This window comes from Balaenoptera musculus, chromosome 11 (genome assembly GCF_009873245.2).
Source record: "Balaenoptera musculus isolate JJ_BM4_2016_0621 chromosome 11, mBalMus1.pri.v3, whole genome shotgun sequence".
Taxonomy (NCBI): domain Eukaryota; kingdom Metazoa; phylum Chordata; class Mammalia; order Artiodactyla; family Balaenopteridae; genus Balaenoptera; species Balaenoptera musculus.
The window spans coordinates 61,173,335-61,193,252 of NC_045795.1; the positions used below are offsets into that span (position 1 = coordinate 61,173,335).

The 19,918-nt window shown below is 44.8% G+C and overlaps 1 protein-coding gene across 3 annotated transcripts in view; it reads left to right on the forward strand.

Moving 5' to 3' along the window:
* Nucleotides 1-19,918, forward strand: part of SCN10A (sodium voltage-gated channel alpha subunit 10) — a 74,528-nt gene that overhangs the window by 32,167 nt on the left and 22,443 nt on the right. For 2 of the 3 annotated variants that reach the window (XM_036868976.1, XM_036868978.1), the window contains 6 exons: nucleotides 2,286-2,394; nucleotides 4,246-4,484; nucleotides 7,124-7,297; nucleotides 14,465-14,824; nucleotides 16,834-17,280; nucleotides 18,623-18,763. In XM_036868976.1, coding sequence (XP_036724871.1) covers nucleotides 2,286-2,394; nucleotides 4,246-4,484; nucleotides 7,124-7,297; nucleotides 14,465-14,824; nucleotides 16,834-17,280; nucleotides 18,623-18,763 — 1,470 coding nt within the window. The remainder of the gene's footprint in view (nucleotides 1-2,285; nucleotides 2,395-4,245; nucleotides 4,485-7,123; nucleotides 7,298-14,464; nucleotides 14,825-16,833; nucleotides 17,281-18,622; nucleotides 18,764-19,918) is intronic. The other variant, XM_036868977.1, reaches the window with a different exon arrangement.

Here is a 19,918-nt window from a genome sequence, read left to right on the forward strand (position 1 = left end):
GTTTACTCTGCAGGACGGTGATACAGACTATTTTCCAGTGGATATCATTTTTTTCCCCCAGAGTTTCTCTGTCCCTACTCACTATCACTGCTTTAGAAATAGGCCTGTTTGCTTCCTGGACGAGTATGAAAAAAAAATTAAAGGTTGTTCTCTTCTTGCCTGTGACTCTGCGCAAACTACCTTGGGCTTGACAATTAAGACTCAGAGAAATCCTGGGAGGGGCCCTGGACAGATCTTAGCAGAAGCAAAGTATCCCTAACTTTACTTGGAGAAGCAATAACTTGCCAAAATGCACAAATTAGGCAACAGTGACTAACTGGCCAGCACTCTTAATAGAATAATCACAGAGTGTAATGGCAAATCAGGGACTCCTCATTGGATTGGAGCTGTGATTTAATTTAATCTCTCCCTCCAGCTTCAGTAATTATGCTTCTAGTGTTTTTTCATTTTGTTTTTTGTTGTTGTTGTTGTTTTTTGCCCTCTGGCCAGCCCAGGACACACAGTGGTTTACAAACCGACTTGTGAGCTGACCATTATATGGCTCTAGTGACTTGGATAAGTCTTACAGAGTTACCTTAGCTCCATCTCTGACTGGATGCATGGGGTTCAGGGTCCCAGCAAGAAACAGATGAACCACTGCAGTGGGCAAGTGGAAAGGGTTTATAGAAGTATTTACAGAGATGTGCGCTGGGCTCAGGAACTAAAAAGGGGCAGTGAGGCACCGAGGAACTAGCCACAGTGGGAAGCTGTAATAAGCCTAGGCTGAAGGGGTGAGGGGAAGGACCAGAGCCCAGCAAGACCTGCCCCTTTATGTGAGAGGCGGCCTGATGGAAGGTGGCCCAGCCACAGCCCAGCAGGGAAGAAGCCAGCTGACAGATAGCCAGCTCCTCTCTCTTCCCAGCCTCTGATCTCTTGCCTGTGCCTCCCACTGGCCAAACCTGACCAGAACCAGATGGTGAGGGTGATGCAGTTTGCCCAGGTCACCCTCCGTGGGTACAGAGCAGAGCAGAGATGGTAGAGGGTAGGTCTTCAAGACCTACCAAGAGAATCACCAACCCAAAGTCCTCAAGTCAAAGCCAGGCTGCAGGGTCCTCTTGGAGGTACTTTAACTCTCTAGAAAATGCCTCATTCAGGAAACCGTGTTATTGCTCTGTGGATTACCACTTTCCTGGTTATTCCAGCCTTGATTCATTTTAGTGAAATTATCTGGCTAGTGCAAGATTAACTCTTTAAGCCCTTCCATGTCACATGGACCTGAACATCAGTCACAGCTGTGCCATTTACCAAGTGAGTCACCTTTAGCAAGTCCCTTAAATTCTTCAAGCCTCCATGTCTCCCCTTATAAAGACCTTATAAAAAGGTTTCTAAATGGCTGAAGGGTTAAATGGAATCACAAAGTGCCTTCATATATGTACACGTCTGATCACTAACAGCAGTAGATTCTAGAACCTTTTGTTGAGTCCTCATGGTTGAGAAATTTCTAAACTTTCTTTATATGTACTATATACCTATGAGCTTCATCTACAGCAAATGCTCAATAAATGCTTGTTGAATTTGGATTCTGAATGGTTTGTGCAGTGCTGAGTCAGCTACAATGGGCCTGGGACTCCCCACATCCAGGGTAAGTGTGTGACTAGAGTTAGGGCCCTGGCACGGAACCCAAACAGAACTTCCAATAAAGGCCCAGAGAGAGAAGAGTCAAAAGGATTGTGTCAGAAACTAAGAATTGAACAATCAAGACACACAAATATTCCCTCAGAAAGAGAGAGACCATGTGGAATTGGAACTGGGTCATATGTTGGGCAGAGAAATAGGCCTCTTAGGAGGGAGGTCAAGGAAGCTTATCGTGGAGTAGGAATTCTCTGTAAATGTCATATGCGTGACCTGGCAGAAGTCCAATAATGACTGCCTGGCCTGATGCCCCTGCAACTCCCACCACCCTTTGGTAGAAACCTCAGAGACCCTTGAGACAGCCCCCTCCCCACCCTGGTGCCCAGGAACCTGTCTTAGGGAAGGACTCTGCAAAGCCTCAGGTGAGGCCAGGTCATCTGTTAGCTACGAACTCAGTCTCTGGTTGCACCCCAGCTCCGTGTCCTGTTCCTCACATCTGAGCTCTTACCCCAAGTTCATGGAGTAGCCCCTTTACTCCAAGCATGACTGCAGAGGACCGTAGCTTCACTGGGCAGCTTGCAACCACCCGAGACAGGCCAATAAGAGGCTGAGTGATCTGTTTTTGCCACTGAAGACTTTAGGGGAATGTCTTGACTCTGTTTGTGTCCCAGCAGGCATTTGATGCAGGACAGAAGACTTACTTGACAGCAGAATACTTGAATGAACCTTTCCAAGCCCAAAGGGCAATGAGTGTCGTCAGTATCATGACCTCTGTCCTCGAGGGTAAGTATTGCTCATTGGAACTTCCATTCACTGTGCCAGGAGGAGTCCCCATATGAGCAGAAGATGGGATGCCCCAAACCTGTGTCAAAGGGCACCCATCTCTGTGTCCTGGGATATTCCTCTTTTTTATGCCCTTGTTCCCATTACGCTTTATCAGTGTGGTTTTTAAAATGTGGATAAATTTTCAAAAACAATAGACTCCAATGAATGAAATGCTCTAGTTCATTTCTTGTTCAAATTAACATCTGCTTCATATGTATTCACAAAACTAGATTTTAAAAAGTGATCCAGCAGGCACAGAGAATTTCAAGCTACCACTCAGGCATGCAAGAAATTTAACAGTCTTTAATTTTCAAACATGGGAAAATTGTTCCCATGTGTTTCATGGCCGTGACTTTTACGGTTATAACTTAATTTCTGTCTCAAGCTCATGCTGAACATTAGAAGGCAATTTAAGTAAATTAATCCTTCAGTTTAACTAAATCCTTGTCAATTCAGGGTTCTATCAATCAGGTGGGAATCCACTCAGCCTCCCCAGGGATGGATCTAAATTCTAACTGCTTACACCAAGCCACGGGGTGGAGGAAGCGATGGCCACCTGGCACTCAAGTACCAAAGAGCACGGCTATATCCTTCTCACCCTGAGTATAAGACCTGTCTTCTTATCCAGCCTTTCTTTTGCCTCAGGGTATGGAAAACGTGGCCGTAGTCATATCCAGTTATTCATCTCCTCTGGACAAATTTAAAATGTCCTGCGCTGAAGGATGGAGAAAGGAGCTTGGATGTTGGTGTGTCCCTGAGAAGGGGCCCTGTGTGCTTTCCTCCCGGCCCTGGGCTGAATTCTAACTGCAGGGGAGGGCATGGTGGACAACAGACAACAACAACAAAATGTTTGAGGGATTTGAAAACAGAGCCAATCTGTACCTTACTTTCTAGGTGAAGCTGGAGGCGGCAAGTCTTAGACAGAGACCCTCATGCCTAGCATGACACAGAAACCATAGGGTAGAATGGGCCGGTAACGTACCTGGGTAGAGAAGAACTGAGGCAGCCTCAAAGGGTGCCCTGTGACCCCAGCATGACAGGAAAGTATCTGGATGATCACCTTGTTCCCATTGAAGGCTGCAGAAGGAGATGAGTGAGAGGCAAAGAGGGAACAGCCATCTCTATGGCTCTCCCACCAGCGGCAACCAGATGGGAACATTGATGACTCAAGTGAAATACACTTGGCAATGACTTAGGACCAGCTCAACCCTCCACCAACCTTCAGCTCCCCAGAACTCAGGCACAACTTCAGATAACGAAGTAGTAACAGACGTTGAATTAACCAAAACAAAGTCCCCTGGTTGGAGACTTGAAGTATAAATTGAATTCAGTTACGGGAGAAAAAACCCGATAAGCTACATTTCTTGCATAACTGAGTTTGTGTTTTGAGAAATGTGTACCTATTCTAGTAACAACAGTGTTGTTGTCATTTTTCCTCATGGATAACTATTTAATAATTACTCATCAGCAGAGAGTGAGGGTTAGAGAGGAGGAGGAGGAGGGAGAGGTTGGAGGAGAGGGAAGACAGAGAGAAATACTGGTCTGGAAGATTGAAGGAATGAAATGGAGAAACACGGCAGGATTTCTGGGCAGTGACAAGCTGGGACCAGTCAGCATGGTTGTGGATTTTTTCCAACCAGGTTCAGTTGGTTGGGCTCAGGGGCTCAAAAAGGAGGAAAAGGGTGAGTGCTGAAGTGGAGATGGGAGGTGGTAGTTATAAGTAATGACAAGGTCTAGAGGCTGGCCATGGGGTGGGGGTCTGAGTCCATGCCCGGCTGACAGCTGTCATTGACCACACCTGTGATGCAGAACTCGAGGAGTCTAAACAGAGGTGCCCACCCTGCTTGACCAGCTTGGCTCAGAAGTATCTGATCTGGGATTGCTGCCCCACGTGGGTGAAGCTTAAGACCCTTCTCTTCACAATTGTGACGGACCCCTTTGCAGAGCTCACAATCACCCTGTGCATTGTGGTGAACACCATCTTCATGGCCATGGAGCACTACGGCATGAGTCCCGCTTTCGAAGCCATGCTCCAGATTGGCAACATTGTGAGTGCCCTGGCAGCCACTGCCTGTGCTGTCAGAGCTGTGGGGCTCTGGGTGGGGTGGCAGCATGCCCTCATTCACTGGAGTGTTTATCTTGCTGGCTGAGAGCAGTGTGGGAGATGTGTAGACCCTGAGTGCAGGAAGTCAAGTCTGGAGGACCAGGCTGAGCTGCTGGGAATTGCTTTGGGATGAACGAGCACAGGGAAGTGGACAGAGACAGCCCTGACCTAGGGGCAGCTAGTACCCCCTTTACAGAACTTAGGACAGCCACCTGAATTCTCAGCATTGCAGCTGCCACTACCTCGAAATGATGATAAATGCCACTTTCCCATCTAAAGACAACCTATGGACTTGCAAATTTCCTTCCAGTTTTATTGCTTTTGTGACTGCAAAGCACAGTGTCTATGGGTTTTCAATGCTGTCATTTAAGTGCAGAAGGGTGGGGGAGGGAGGGGAAGATAATGAGAGAGAGGGAACCTGGGATCATGCTTGCTGTTGTCACAGAAGTGTCAGGGAGTCAGAACCTTTTTTAAAATCTGGTTCAGACAGGACTTTCCTTTAAATTTTCCTCCATAACTTTGTAGTATCATTTTCTTTGAACAAGACAAAGTCCATACTGGATTTCCCTACATGCTGAGTAAAGTGTCAGACTCAGAGGAGAACTGTCCTCAGCCTGTGCCCCACAGGAACAGTAACAATAGCCAACTGTATTTGATCACCTACTCAAGACCAGACATGGCCTCAGATGCTTCTCATGGGTTATCTCATGTTATTGTCACAAAACCCCGATATGATAGGTACTATTATTATGCCCTTTCACAGATGGAAAAACGGAGGCACAGGAGGTTAACTAATTTGCCCAGGGTCTTAGAGGTGAGTAAGTGACAGCATCAAGATTTGAACCCAGGCCAACTGGCTCTGAAGCTCACACCTCTCAACTCTTGGGTGCTAAACCCCATCACAGGACCTGCTAGTGTGTGTGTGTGTGTGTGTGTGTATGCGCGTGTGTGTGCACACATGCACACAAGAAAAGCAGAAGCTGCGAAGGTCAGGGTCCTGCCTCCATGTCCACACCACTGTCCACTCCACTGCAGGTGGCTTACTAGGTCCACCAGGACCATACAGCTCTTCTAACTCCTTGTAGGCTGCAGACTTAGGTGGAAGGAGGGGTCCCAGAGGAAATGTGACTACTCTTCTCTAGAAATCTCCTCCTTTCCCAGAATCCAGGGATGTGAAAATGATGCCAGTAGGTTCTGGGATACTGTGGAGCCAGCATGCCTTACGTTTCAGCAGCACATAGGCTAAGAAGACATATTCTATGTAAAGTTGATACGAAAAGGGGAAATGGAAAGAGAAGGGAGAGCTTATTGCCAAGAAGTCATCATAGACCCCAAAGGGTCCGATGGAAGAGACCTCTGAGCCCGCACCTTGTTTTACAGTTGGAGAAGTTGAGGCAAGAAAGACCAAAGGCCTTTACCACTGTGACAGAGCCCAGTGCCATTTTTTAAAAAGAAAGAAAGGCAGGCACTGTGTGGTGCTTATGATGAGTCAGGTGCTTTATAAGTGTTATCTCAGCGTCACAATGCGCTATGAGGTTATCACCACCCTCGCAGCACAAAAGAGAGCCTTAAGACTCAGAGAGGTTCGGTATCCTGCCCAAGGTAGCACAGGTGGGGAAGGTGGAGCCAGAGGTGACCCAGGTCTCTCTAGGGCACAGTACCTCACCACCCCACCCCCACACCACGCTGACTTGCCTACAAAGGGCACTCAGTAGATGCTCTTTGCATCTCACAGTTGCCGTCTTGTGGCATCAGTCAAGTCCCTTAAACTCTCAGCCATTTCCTTCTCTGTAAAAGGATGTAACTACCTCTGTTTCCCAGGCTGGCGAGAAGCTCTGATGAGAACAAGTGAGAGAAAAACACCTGACTCTGGTCTTTGGTTTCTTCCTTACCTGTCACCCTTCCCTGCTGGTTGTTGTGTGACCCAAGCCTGGCCCTGACCTCTCTCAGTGTCAGAATTCTTTCCTGTTTAAGACCATTAAAGATACTCAGAGCTGAAAGAATCTTAGAGACAATGTATTATTATTGTTCTTACTAATAGTTATTATTGATTAATGAAGTACTGTCTGCCAGGACCTTTGCTAAGAATTGCATATGCATTATCTCACTTAAAGCCCATTATACAGATGAGGAAATTGAGGTAGAGAGGATGCACTCCTTGTCCAAGCTTATACAAGCTAGGAATGGCTGAGTTGGCATTTTTCTCTGGGTCTGTGTTGCCCCACGATCCCTGCTTTTAAACTACTGAACCAGATTGACTTCTCATTTACATAATTATATAATAATTATTATCCTAATGATTATCCACTTACTCCATGTCCAACACCATTCAAATGGAAACACTGAAGCATGGAAACACTAACATGTATTCCCTGAGCACTGGTCCAGAGATTTCTCTCTGCTGCCACACTGAGTGTTCCCATCCCCAATCCGTCAGGAGCCTGCAGATAATATAGAAATGGAATAAAAACGAGGGAAAAGGATTTGCCACTTTATAAACACGACATTTTCCCCCTGCTCTATTTGTCATTGTCCCCCGACCCCACAGACCCTGCTGAGATGGATCCCTGTTTCTGTCCGCAGGTCTTTACTGTGTTTTTTACTGCTGAAATGGTCTTCAAAATCTTAGCGTTCGACCCCTACTATTACTTCCAGAAGAACTGGAACATCTTTGACTGCATCATCGTCACAGTGAGCCTGATAGAGCTGGGTGCGGTCAGGAAGGGGAGCCTGACGGTGCTGCGGACCTTCCGCCTGGTAATGTACTCTCTTGGCAACTTGGGGAACCTCCACGTGGCCATCCAAGGAGGCTCCCCGCTGGAAACGGACTCTGTCCTTTGGGGACCCCACCAGCCAGCTCCCTCTTCCTCTTCATTCCCTGTGGGAGGAGGCAGGGCATGGCTCCTGGGAGCCAGAGACGTGGTGCTTTGCACTTACTCAAAGTGGGGGTGTGCCCTTTCCTCTCTGGGCCTGGGTCCCCTCATCTGCACTAAGAGGAGACTTCCTAGCACCGTCTTGTTCTCTTACCAAATAACAGTAAATGATAATCATAGCAACTACTGTTTCTTGAGTTCTGACAATGCATGAAGCGCAGGGCTAAACCCTTGACATAACACATCTCATTTTATGCTTACATCACCCTGAGAGAGTTGCGTTTACTATCCCCACAGATAGATGAGGGGAACTGAGACAGAGTGGTTAAATGATGGCCCAAAGTCTCCCCGCTGCTGAGTGAGCCTCAGACCTGCATTTCAAAGCCAGGCTGCCTGACTCCAGAGTCCCAGCTCTGATCATCCTCTGATCCCCTTGGTCCCCAAATCACAGCCCCAATGTCTCACCCACCTCAAAAACTGCCTCCTACTAGCCTCCCGTCCTGGCTCTTCTCCCAACTAAGCTCCAGGACGCCTTCTGCAGGAGGGGTTCCCTTATTCTTAACAAAAGAGATGTCCCACTGATGTCTGTGTCTGTAAGGCAAGTCACCCACCTTGTTTTATTTCTTCAAGAATATCGTGGCCCCTGCACTTCATTTTAGAATCAATTTGCCAAGTTACATACCCACATACACACAAAATTGTTGGGTTTGGGGTTTTTTTTTCTATTAGGACTGCAGTAATTTATAGATCAGTTTGGGAAGAAATATAACCTTTATGTTATGTAGTCTTCTGATCCATAAAAATGGCACACAATCTATTTATTTCAGTCTTTCAATAGTTTTATAATTTCTCCATAAGGGACTTCCTGCATATCTTTTGCTAGATTTATTCCTAGATATTCCCTAGTTCATTACGCTATTTCAAATGAAACCTCTTTTTAAATGTTCTTTTCTGGGGTTTGGGTTGTTTTTTTGGGTTTTTTTTTTTTGCTAGTATTTTGCTATTTAATATTTTTGGATCCAGATAGCTCTGTTATTAATTCTCATGATTTATCTATGCAATCTTTTAAACTTGTTAACAGAATCATATCATATGCAAATGATGAGTTTTGTTTCTTCTTTTCTAATCCTTATACCATTTGGTTCTTTTTATTACATTTCTGTGCTGGTTAGGACATCCAGTACACTGTAGAAAAGATGTGTTAATAGCACACATTTTTGCTGTTTTCCTGATCTCAAAGAAAATGCTTTCAGTATTTCAGCAAGTCTGATATTTGTGCCAGGTTTTTTAAGAAGAGTTTTTTAAAAACTCCTTTATCAGTTTAGGAAGTTCTCTTTTGTTAAGAATATTAATCATGAATGGATGTTTAATTTTATCAGACAATTGTTCTGCATGATTAAGATAATCACATGATTTTCTCTAATCTGTTAAAGCAGTGAATTATACTAATTGATTTTCTAATGTTAAATAAACTTTGCATTCCTGGGATAAACCCAACTTGATCGTGATACATTTTTTATACATTGGAAGATTCAGTTTGCTAATAATTTAAAAAAAATTTTGCCTCCATATTGATGAGTAATATTTGGCCTGTAATTTTCCTTACTTGCATTGTCCTTGCTAGGTTTTAGTATCTAGGCATCAAGGTCATGCTCATCTCCATAAAAAGAAGTGAGGAATGTTCCTCTTCTTCTACACCCAATCTTTGGGGAAGACTGGAATTATTGTTTCTTGTAAGTTTGGTAGAGTTCACTAATTAAGCCATCTGGAAGTCAAGATTTTTCATTACTGATTTAATTTTCTTAATGGCTGTGAAACTACTCAGATTTTCAATTTCTCAAATTGGTTTTGGTAAGTTATATTTTTCTAAAAAACTTTCCTTCTTATCTAAATTTTTAATTTTATTGACATTAAGTTGTATATGCTATGCTGTTACATTTTAATGCTCCATATCACATGTACTTATGTTATCTTTTTCTTTCTTTAAATATAGTGATTTGTGCTTTCTTTTATCTATTTTTATTAGTCTCGCCAAAGATCGTCAATTTAATGTCTTTTCAAAGAACCATCTATTAGCTTGTTGATCCTCTCTACCTCACTGATGTTTTCTATTTCAATTAGTCCTGCATCTTATCTTAATTGCAGCTTCCATTCCACATATTTTATTCTTTACTAACTTCTTAGGATGGAATTTTCAGCCTATTTCCTTTTCCAATATATTCATTGAAGACTTCAATTTCCTTCTAAGAACTGCTTTAATATGTAGAATTTTCCTTATTTTATTTATTTATTTTTTTAATAAATTTATTTATTTATTTTTGGCTGAATTGGGTCTTTGTTGCTGGGCGCGGACTTTCTCTAGTTGCAGCGAGTGGGGACTACTCTTCGTCGTGGTGTGCGGGCTTCTCATTGCGGTGGCTTCTCTTGTTGCAGAGCACAGGCTCTAGGCATGCGGGCTTCAGTAGTTGTGGCTCGTGGGCTCTAGAGCGCAGGCTCAGTAGCTGTGGTGCACAGGCTTAGTTGCTCCACAGCATGTGGGATCCTCCCGGACCAGGGCTCGAGCCCGTGTCCCCCGCATTGACAGGCGGTTTCTTAACCACTGTGCCACCAGGGAAGCCCCAGAATTTTCCTTATTGTTTGGTTCTAAATATTTCCTAATTTCAAATTTGATTTATTCTTTGACTCAAAGGCTAATTAGAAGCATGGTTCTTAATTTTGAAATGTATGTGGTATTTCTAGTTATCTTTATGCCATTGAGTTCTAGCTTAATTGTATTATACTCAGAAAACATACACTGTATGATTTTAATGCTTTGAAATTTATTGATAATCTCATTTTGGCTCAGTATAGTGAAAATGTTCCTTATGCACTTGAAAAGAATGCATCTTCTACAGTTGCAGGGTGCAATACTCTGCATATATATCCACTGGGTAGAGAAAGTTCATTGTGTAGTCCAGATATTCTATATCCCTGCTTATTTTTGTCTGCTTGTTTTAGCAATTACTGAGGTGGTAGTGTATAAAAATATCTTTCACTATGATTACGGCATGATGTTTCTCCTTACGGTTCTATCTGGAGGCTATGTTATTAAATGCATACATATTTTAAGTTACATCTTCCCAGTGGAGCGAAACTTTTATCAGTGAGAATTGACCTTGTTTATCCCTAGAAATGCTTTTTGCCTTAAAAATCTCTTTTGCCTGATAGTAATTAAACAACTCTGTTTTCTTTTAGTTTGGAATTTGCCTGATATATCTTTATCTATCCTTTTACTTCCAGCCTTTGCGTATCTTTAAGGTTGTTATATGTCTACTGCAAATAGTATGCAGTCAGATTTTGGATTCTTATTCAATCCACTCTTTGTCTTCTAACCAAAGCATTTAGTCCACTTATTTTATTGTGAATACTGATATATTTGGATGTGTGTCTATCATTATATTCTCAGTTTTCTATTTGTTTCCTCTGTTCTAGCATTTTTGTTCTCTCTCTTCTTGATTTATTTTGGACTGTTTGTTTTTCCTAGTTCCATTTTCCTCCTTTATTGGTTTGGAAACTAAATACTCTGTTTTTATTCTTTGAGTGGTTACCTTAGAAATGACAGCATGTGTTGTTAACTTAAAGTCAAAAGTTAGCTAAAATCTTTACTTTTCAGGACAACTTTTTATTCCAGTTACCCCTTCCCAACTTACTATCGTGTTAATTATTTTAATTTTATCTTGTCTTTAAAAATCTATATGACTTCATTGATGATAAATAATTCCAGATTTGCACAAACAATACTGAAAATTCAGTAGCTTAGCCCAATAAAGGTTTATTCCTCACTCATGTCATAGTCTGATGCAAGACAGTCAGCTCTAGGTGGGACTCCTTCTAGAAGTGACTGTGCCATATCTGAAGGCCTGCACAACCTTCAAAGCTTGCCTCCTGCTTGTGGAAAGATGGCAAAGTTTACACAGTCAAAGGCTTTTTTAGTCAGGGCTCATGGTTTCTTTTGCAATACGATTCCTTCAAAACTTAGATGGTTTCAGACCTCTGTGTGTGTTATATATCCAGAGAGCTTTCTTTGACAAAGTTCTCAGTTCTGCTTTGTTTCTTTGCTCTCTTGTCCCCCTGCCTCTCTCTGCCTCAAATGGTGGCTACACCATTAATAGGATCTTTGCTAAGGTGTGCTTCATTTCATTGAAAAGTTTAACTGGTCTTGAACACATAAAGACTTAATCCCATTGCTCACTCTTTGAGACCTAAAGCAATCTACTTCCCTAAACCTTCAAGACTCTAAACTTCTGGATTATTTTATTTTATTTAAGTATAGTAGATTTACAATGTTGTGTTAATTACTGCTGTACAGCAAAGTGACTCAGTTATACATTAAACTTCTGGATTCTATTTCCTTTTATTTCTTATCAATCAACCAAATATTCCCTGAACTCATCTCTTTCTTGTAATGTCTTGACAAACGTAACCAACTACGACTGACACATGATACTAAGGTTCTGTTTTACAGACCCTTTGCCTAGTGCTACTGGCTCATGATCTGCCCCAGAATTATTGCAGACAATCATTTTGCCCCTGCAACACAGATCAACACTTTCCAAGGATTCTTCTATCAGTTTCCTTGTTGTACACCACGTGATCACTAAGCCAGTGCCACATATCCGATGTGTTGAAATGGCTCTCTGCAATATACCAATTTCTACATTACTCAAGAGAAGTACAACTAGTTGTAATGACAATCTCTAAATCTGTGAGTTAACATAATAGAGGTTTATGTTTACAGCATATTCAGTGCTGGTTGGGAATCTCTCCTGGTTTGTCTGCTCCAAGTAGTGACTCAGTGACTCAGGATGGTGTGATGTCACCACCATCTTCAATGGGTGGCCTCCATGGTGGCCATGGGAGGGGAAGAGAAAGTGCATGATGTTTTATGGCTCTGCCTGAAAGTAGTGTACATTACTTCTGTCTCCATCTCCATTCCATCAACCAGAACCCAATAATATGACCTCAACTATTTGCAAGTAAAGCGGGAAAACAGTCTTCCTTTGTGTCTGAGAGGAGTAAAAGTGAATGGTGACCATATAGCCAGTCTCTGCCCTACCCCGTGAAACTTTACTGTTGTGTCCATTCAATGTTTGTTTAGATTCACTGTCATACTTAGCGCTTCCTTGCTGTTTATCCATTCTTGCACATAATACGTTCCTTCTGGGATCACTTTCTTTCCGCCTAAAGTACATCATTTAGAATTTCTTTCAGTGAGTGCCTTCTGGCAGTAACCTCTCTCAGTTTTATCTAAAATTTGCTGTTCAGTTTGCCCTTGTCTTTTTTTTTTTTCTTTTTAATTTGGTTGTGCTGGGTCTCAGTTGCAGCAGGAGGGCTCCTTAGTTGCGGCTCGCTGGCTCCTTGGTTGTGGCATGCAAACTCTTAGTTGTGGCATGCATGTGGGATCTGGTTCCCTGACCAGGGATCGAACCCGGGCCCCCTGCATTGGGAGCACAGAGTCTTAACCACTGTGCCACCAGGGAAGTCCCATGCCCTTGTCTTGGGAGATATTTATTATGGGATCTTGCCTTAATGGTGGGAGAAATTCCTGTTATACTGTCTACCTTAGGCAGCCCTGGGTTGTGTTTCCTGCTTGCTATGCCTCATGAGACCATTAAAACTTATGCTCAGATTCATCACTTTTGCAAATGTCTTCAGAGAAAAGCTGACTTCAGCAATCTGTTTATATCTCTGAATTCCCATAGTTATTTAATTTTTGGCTAAAGAATTACTTACTTTATTGACAGATCATTAATGCACGTAAGATTTTATTATCTAGCATTTTTAGTAACTTTTTGATGGAAAGGGGAACCCAAGGGGGACCCAATATAGTCTACCATATTACTCCATCTTCTGATATTCTTCACAAGTTCAAGGCCCATTTCATCACCAAGTGGTGACCTCCTCAGTAGAGGGCAGATATTAGACTTACCTTGCATTCTATTCCAAAAGTAAAGCATCCCCATTAAAATAAGTTCCAGATTAGATCTAAGGTGAACACAGACCGCCCCCATCACAAAGAAAAATACGTATGGAGCTTCCTGCATAAGAGGATTAAACCTTGGGAGTTATTGCTGTGTTGGATGATAAAACTGCTGCTACTGTGTCCAGCACAGCATCCCAGCTCCTTGGCCAGAGCCTGGCTCTTAGTAAGGGCTCCATAAATACCCCATGACAGCTGAGCTCACATATTTCTTTCTAACAAATTAGAGAACCACACAAATGTAGTTTTTAAATGTTTAGACATCTTTATGCATGGTGCTTTTGTTCTCCTGTGGGACTTAGCACATTTGGGTTTACAGTGAAGACTTTCTGGGTCTTTGCCTTACCTCTGCAACTAAACCATTAGTTCCATGAGGACAGGAGTCCACAGACTTCTCTCCATATACCTCACAGGCTAGTACAGTGCTATGTATGTGCGTGGCTGGCGTCCAACAAAGTAGGTAGATTGGTTGGTCAATTAAATAAACATATGAATCCCAGGTTCATGAAATCACAGATACTTACCATTTCAGAGATGGTGGGGGTAAAAGATGTTGTCCAAGGCCTCAGGATGAGAAATGCCCCAATAGGATGGGTAGCCAATACCTCTCAAATGCAGTGGGTTGTGCCCTACCTGCAGGAAGCTAGCCTCTCTTCAGGTCAAAGGTGGGCTCTTCTCACACACTTACGAGCTCCATCATACCCCACTCCACCCCATAGAATAGATCTACATTCAGGAGGCTTGTGGCTATAGAACAGAGTACACGTCACACGACCAACACCCCAATATGAGACCGCTGACTTTGCCACAGTCATTGGAGCACATTAATAGTACACAGGGACCATAGAGGGTTGGTCATATTTTTGAGTAACTGGTGACATACGAAGAAAGGTCTTTGAAAGCAGCTTCCCGGGATCAACCCATGTTAATGGAATGCGATACCTTGTGCTTTTTTTGTTTCTGGCCAAGACTTGAGATGAAAGGTGATGGAAGCAGCCATCAGGACCTGACACGGTCTCTGTTTCTCTGCAGCTGCGGGTCTTCAAGCTGGCCAAGTCATGGCCGACCTTAAACACGCTCATCAAGATCATCGGCAACTCGATGGGGGCTCTGGGGAACCTCACCATCATCCTGGCCATCATTGTCTTCGTCTTTGCTCTGGTTGGCAAGCAGCTCCTCGGGGACAACTACCGTGACAACCGGCGCAAAATCTCGGCACCCAACGAAGAATGGCCACGGTGGCACATGCACGACTTCTTCCACTCCTTCCTCATCGTCTTCCGGATCCTCTGTGGAGAGTGGATTGAGAACATGTGGGCCTGCATGGAAGTCGGCCAGAAGTCCATCTGCCTCATCCTTTTCTTGACGGTTATGGTGCTGGGCAACCTGGTGGTGAGTGCGTGGGCAATGCAGGAGACTTCCATGTTATCCTAGAAAGTTTGACATTGCACATGTCTTGCCCACATTGTACCTCCCTGTCTGAAAAATCTTCACACTTTTCCAAGTTGTGTGGGACACATAAGAACTATCTGTTGGGAAGCAGCTGGAATAAGCCCATATGACAGAGCAGGAAAGACCTGATGTAGAATCCCAGCTCCACCTCTAGTAAAGTTGGGTGACCCAGCCCAAGAGACAATCTCCCAAGCTTTAATTTCCTTAAAATCAAGAAAATAGTGCTTACTCATGGGCTTACTGGGGGAACTAAATTACAGGAACAACACACACAAATTGCCTAGTGCAGTTTCTGGGCCATGGCAGGAAGTCAATAAATGGTAGCTGTTAGTTGTTGAAGGAAAATTTCCCTTCCCCATTCTAGGGTTCTCAGAAGATACTTCTTTTGGGGGGGGGAAGCAGAGTTACATGGGTTCTAGCTAAGAGCAGGAGGGGAGGCACAATGGGACAAGAGGAAGGAGAGGAGCTGAATCATGGACAACATCCAACGCCATGACAATAACAAAATCCACTCTCAGGTTTGGGGGGAGCCCCTCTGGAGGCCTTTCTCCCAATTGGCCCCAGCACCCCTTCTCTGGCCCAGTCTGGCTCCTTGTCCTCAGCTTGTCTCCACTCCCTCAAGTTCTGGGTGCCTTTGCTCTCCCAGCCTTGACCAGGGTGAGGGGAGGGTGTTATTTTTAGGAACCCCTTTCTTTTTTTTTTAATTGAAGTATAGTTGATTTACAATATTGTGTTAGTTTCAGATGTACAGAATAGCGATTTAGATTTTTTCCATTATAGATGATTACAAGATGTTGAGTATAATTCCATGTGCTATACTGTAAATCCTTGTTGCTTATCTATTTTATGTATAGTAGTTTGTATCTGTTAATCCCATACTCGTAATTTATCCCTCCCCCCTACCTTTCCCCTTTGGTAACCATAAGTTTGTTTTCTATGTCTATGAGTCTGTTTCTGCTTTGTATATAAATTCATTTGTATTATTTTTTAGATTCCACATATAAGTGATATCATATAGTAATTTTCTTTCTCTGTCTGACTTATTTCACTAAGCATTATATTCTCTAGGTCCATCCATGTTGTTGCAAATGGCAGTATTTCATTCTTTTTTATGGCTGAGTAATATTCCATTGTATATATAGACCACATCTTCTTAAGCCAGTCGTCTATTGATGGGCACTTGGGTTGCTTCCATGTCTTGCAGGAGCCCCTTTCTTATTGCCCTGGAAGTCAACCAACTTGAATTCTTTTCCCATAAGAGTTTTACAGATAAGAGAAAGCTAAATCAAGAGAGGGGATGAAAAAACAAATCCAGACTCTTCAAAGTCTTTCCCAACAGGGTCCCTGAGCCAGAGGTGCCTTCTGCCTGCTCTCCTGAGTAGGGAGCTGGACAAAACGCCTTTCTTCCAGGCTGAGCTCCCCATCCCTGCAGTGTCACAGAGGCCCCTGACCCTGAGGCAGGAAGTTTGCCTCTCCGAGCACTTTTACATCCTCGTGCCATTTCCTCTTCACAACCACTCTGGCAGGTAGGGGGTCCCCACTCCCTGCTTAAGGGGGAAGGACATGAAGTTGGAAGCAGCGAGGAGATGTGCCCAGGATTCCAGAGTGAGCAATAGAACCCAGGGTATGGCTGATGAGGGTGGTCCTGGGCAGGCCCATGCCTGCTCCTCTCTGTTGTCCCTGAATGTCCCTTTGCTCAGCAGGGGTGACCCTTCTCTATGGTGAATGTGCTTCCAAGCCTTGTCCACGTGAAGCAAGTTGCTTAGGGCATCCCCGAGACTCCTCTCAGTTGCTGTCAGAATGTCTGTTCCCCCAAGAAGGAAAGCATATTGGGTGGGCAGGGAGAGGCCCCAGTGTGGCTGTCCTGCCACCCAGCTGCTGACCTGGTGGGCCACGGAGGGGGTCAGCTCATCGATTGAGTGATCTTCCTTTCCACGCCTTCTCTCCAGGTGCTTAACCTGTTCATTGCCCTGCTGCTGAACTCCTTCAGCACCGACAACCTCACAGCCCCAGAGGACGACGGGGAGGTGAACAACCTGCAGGTGGCCCTAGCGAGGATCCAGGTGTTAGGCCGGCGCACCAAGAAGGCCCTTTGCAGCTTCCTCAACTGGCCCTTCTTGCTCCCCCGGCCCAAGGCGGAGCCCCAGCTGGTGGTGAAACTCCCACTCTCCACCTCCAAAGCTGAGAACCACATTACTGCTGACACGGCTGCGGGGAGCCCTGGAGGGCTCCTGGCTCCCAGAGGCCCCAGTGATGACCACAGTGACTTCATCACCAATCCTAACATATGGGTCTCTGTGCCCATTGCCGAGGGCGAGTCTGACCTCGATGACTTGGAGGATGATGGTGAGGAGGATGCGCAGAGCACCCAGCAGGAAGTGATCCCCCAAGGGCAGGTGAGAGTTCTCCCACGGGACAGCCACAGGAAGCAGGGAGGGGACTTAGGGCTGGAGTGACAAGGGGCAGTAGAGAAATTTTGATGAAGAGGTTTTCCAACCTCAGGACTGGCGCAGCCTTGAAGAGCCCTGGGCAAGCCCGGCATGAGACCCCTTCACATAAGGAAGCACAGGCCATGCCAAGCTTTCTGGAGGAGGTGACATTTAATCAGGGCCTGGAAGAAAGGGTCAGAATTCACCAGGCAAGCAGGGAGCAGGGGCACTCACTGCTTGAGCCCCAGGCCACTTGGAGTTGCTTGAAATTGTCTTTCATATAGCTGCCCCATTTGCTCCACCCAACCCAGGCTCTGCGCAGGAGGTGCTAATAAGATTGCTCTAAGAACAGGATGTTGTCCAAGAGCAAGGCTTGTCTCATCTTCACCAGCAGCCTAAAAAGTCCTGATCATTATGTGACTCATTCATCCAGCTTTTCCCGACAGGGGATGTCACAGGGAAATGACTCTTGTTCCTTTTGCACCAAAGAATTTGAAGCATATTTTTGGGTAATATATATATTTTTAAATGCTTCGCACAGTTCCTTTCTACCTTAAGCTGATAAATCAACCCTTGTTAACCTCTTCTCAACAACTCAGGGCATGCACGTCTCCACAGTGTAGGAAGGCAGGGGTCCCTGTGGGACCCGGAGACAGAGCGCTGCTGGCCAGGCCACTAAGTGGCCTCAGACAGCTGTGCTTTGAGTCTGTAGCTCTTCCCTAGCCTCCGTCCCTTGCAGCTGTCACTGCTCTTGTGTTCCAGCAGCTGCTGTTATCAGCTGCCATATTTTACATGCCTTTGTCTGGGTGACAGCCGAGGGCAGGGCGTCACCATCCCCAGAGTAAAGGACATGAACTCTGTGATGCTGTCTCCACTCAGAGTCATTTTCAATTACTTTGGAGGTTCTTGGGGTCTCCAGAGGGCCAAGTTCACTACCACTCTGACCCCTGGACAAGTGATAATGGTCATGGTTAACATCTGTGGAGCCAAGCACTGCTTGCGAAGTGCTTCACAAGTATGAACATATTTAGTCATAAAAATAACCAAATGAAGTAGATCTTGCCTTCTCAAGTTTGCAGATGGGAAAAATGAAAATAAGAGAGGTTAAATAACTTGCCTAATGTCACACAACTTGTAAGTAATGACGCCACATATTACACACAGATCTATCTGGCTGTATGTATGTATGTTCGTTGCATATATTAGGTCCTTGGCTCTGGCAGATGATGATTTGCAATATCTCTTCAAAGTTAGAATTGGTTAGCTGAGGGTGGGCCCAGGTACCCAAGTTGGGACTTTCTCTCACTAGCAGGAGGAGCTGCAACAAGTCGGGAGAGATGAGGACCACCTGCCACCCAGGAGCTCAGGTTCTGGAATGTCCTCTGAGGACCTGGCTCCATACCTAGGTGAGAAGTGGAAAGACGAGGCTCCTGCTCAGGGCCCTACAGAGGTAGGTATGTGAGCTTCCTGGAGAGGTTAAACAGCCAGCCGGACAATGACCAGTGGGATGGAGGGGACTGCAGGATAGGGCTGGGAGTGGGGTATTCCAGACTACACTCAACCGCGGAGCCTCATGTCTCATCTTGGGAATTTTTAAAGTCCTTCCAAACCTCTGGGCTAATCAGCATGATTTCACCGGGAAGAATGAGGTTCCATAGACTGGGGGACCGAGGACCTGTTCCTCAACCTCTCTGAGCCTCCGTGTCTCCATCTGGGAAGCTGAGTGGTAATGGCTACTTGGTAGGATTCTTTTGAAACTTCAGTGAGATGCTGCTTGTCAAATGTTTAGCTCCTGCCTGAAATGGAATAAGTGCCCAGAAAATGACAGCCAAGAAAAAAGGAAACAAAAGACAGTGCACAGAGAAAGTTAAGTATCTTTCAGAGCCAGCAGATAAAAGTCGGAGTTGCTGTGGGTGAGGAAGTCTTCCCTGTGACCATCTCCCACCTCCCACCCCCACTTTCTGTTGTCCACACCGTCTTCTCGGGCCAAAAGCAGACTGGTGCCGGGGAGAGGCTATCTGTACTGAGTGCTGTACTGACAGACTTACAAAGACTGAGCAGGAAGAAGATCTTATAAGAGGTAAAAATAAACTTGGTGGTTTCATTACAAATCTTTAAAGAAAACAAGCTACATTGAAAGAGGTATCTCTAAAGATTTAGCATCTGTAATAGCACTGTATTAAATGCAAGAATTTAACTTGACACCTAGCCACTGAGTGCCGATGGTGACAGGCACCGGGTAAGCAAAGATAAGGAAGACATAATTCATCCCAAAGTTATCAAGCCCATCAGCTTGAGGAGTGCCAGCCACTGGCTCTGTGCCTTTGGCCAAGGCTGACCCAGTGGGGTGAGAGAAGAGGGTGGGATGAGAAGGGATTTGATGGCTCTGGGTGAACACCACCCTCTTGGTTCCAGTTGGGTGAGGGTTGCCATCTTCTACACGTGGAGGACATGTTTCTGCTGAGCATTCTAAGGACTCCCCTGGCTAGTTTTCTCTACTCGGTGTTTTCAGTACACTACCGCTGGGGATTGTTTTTGTTTTTGTTTTGATTTTGTCCATGACCCTGGCCAGGCAGGGAGGGTCTGACAGTGACAGATGGGGACC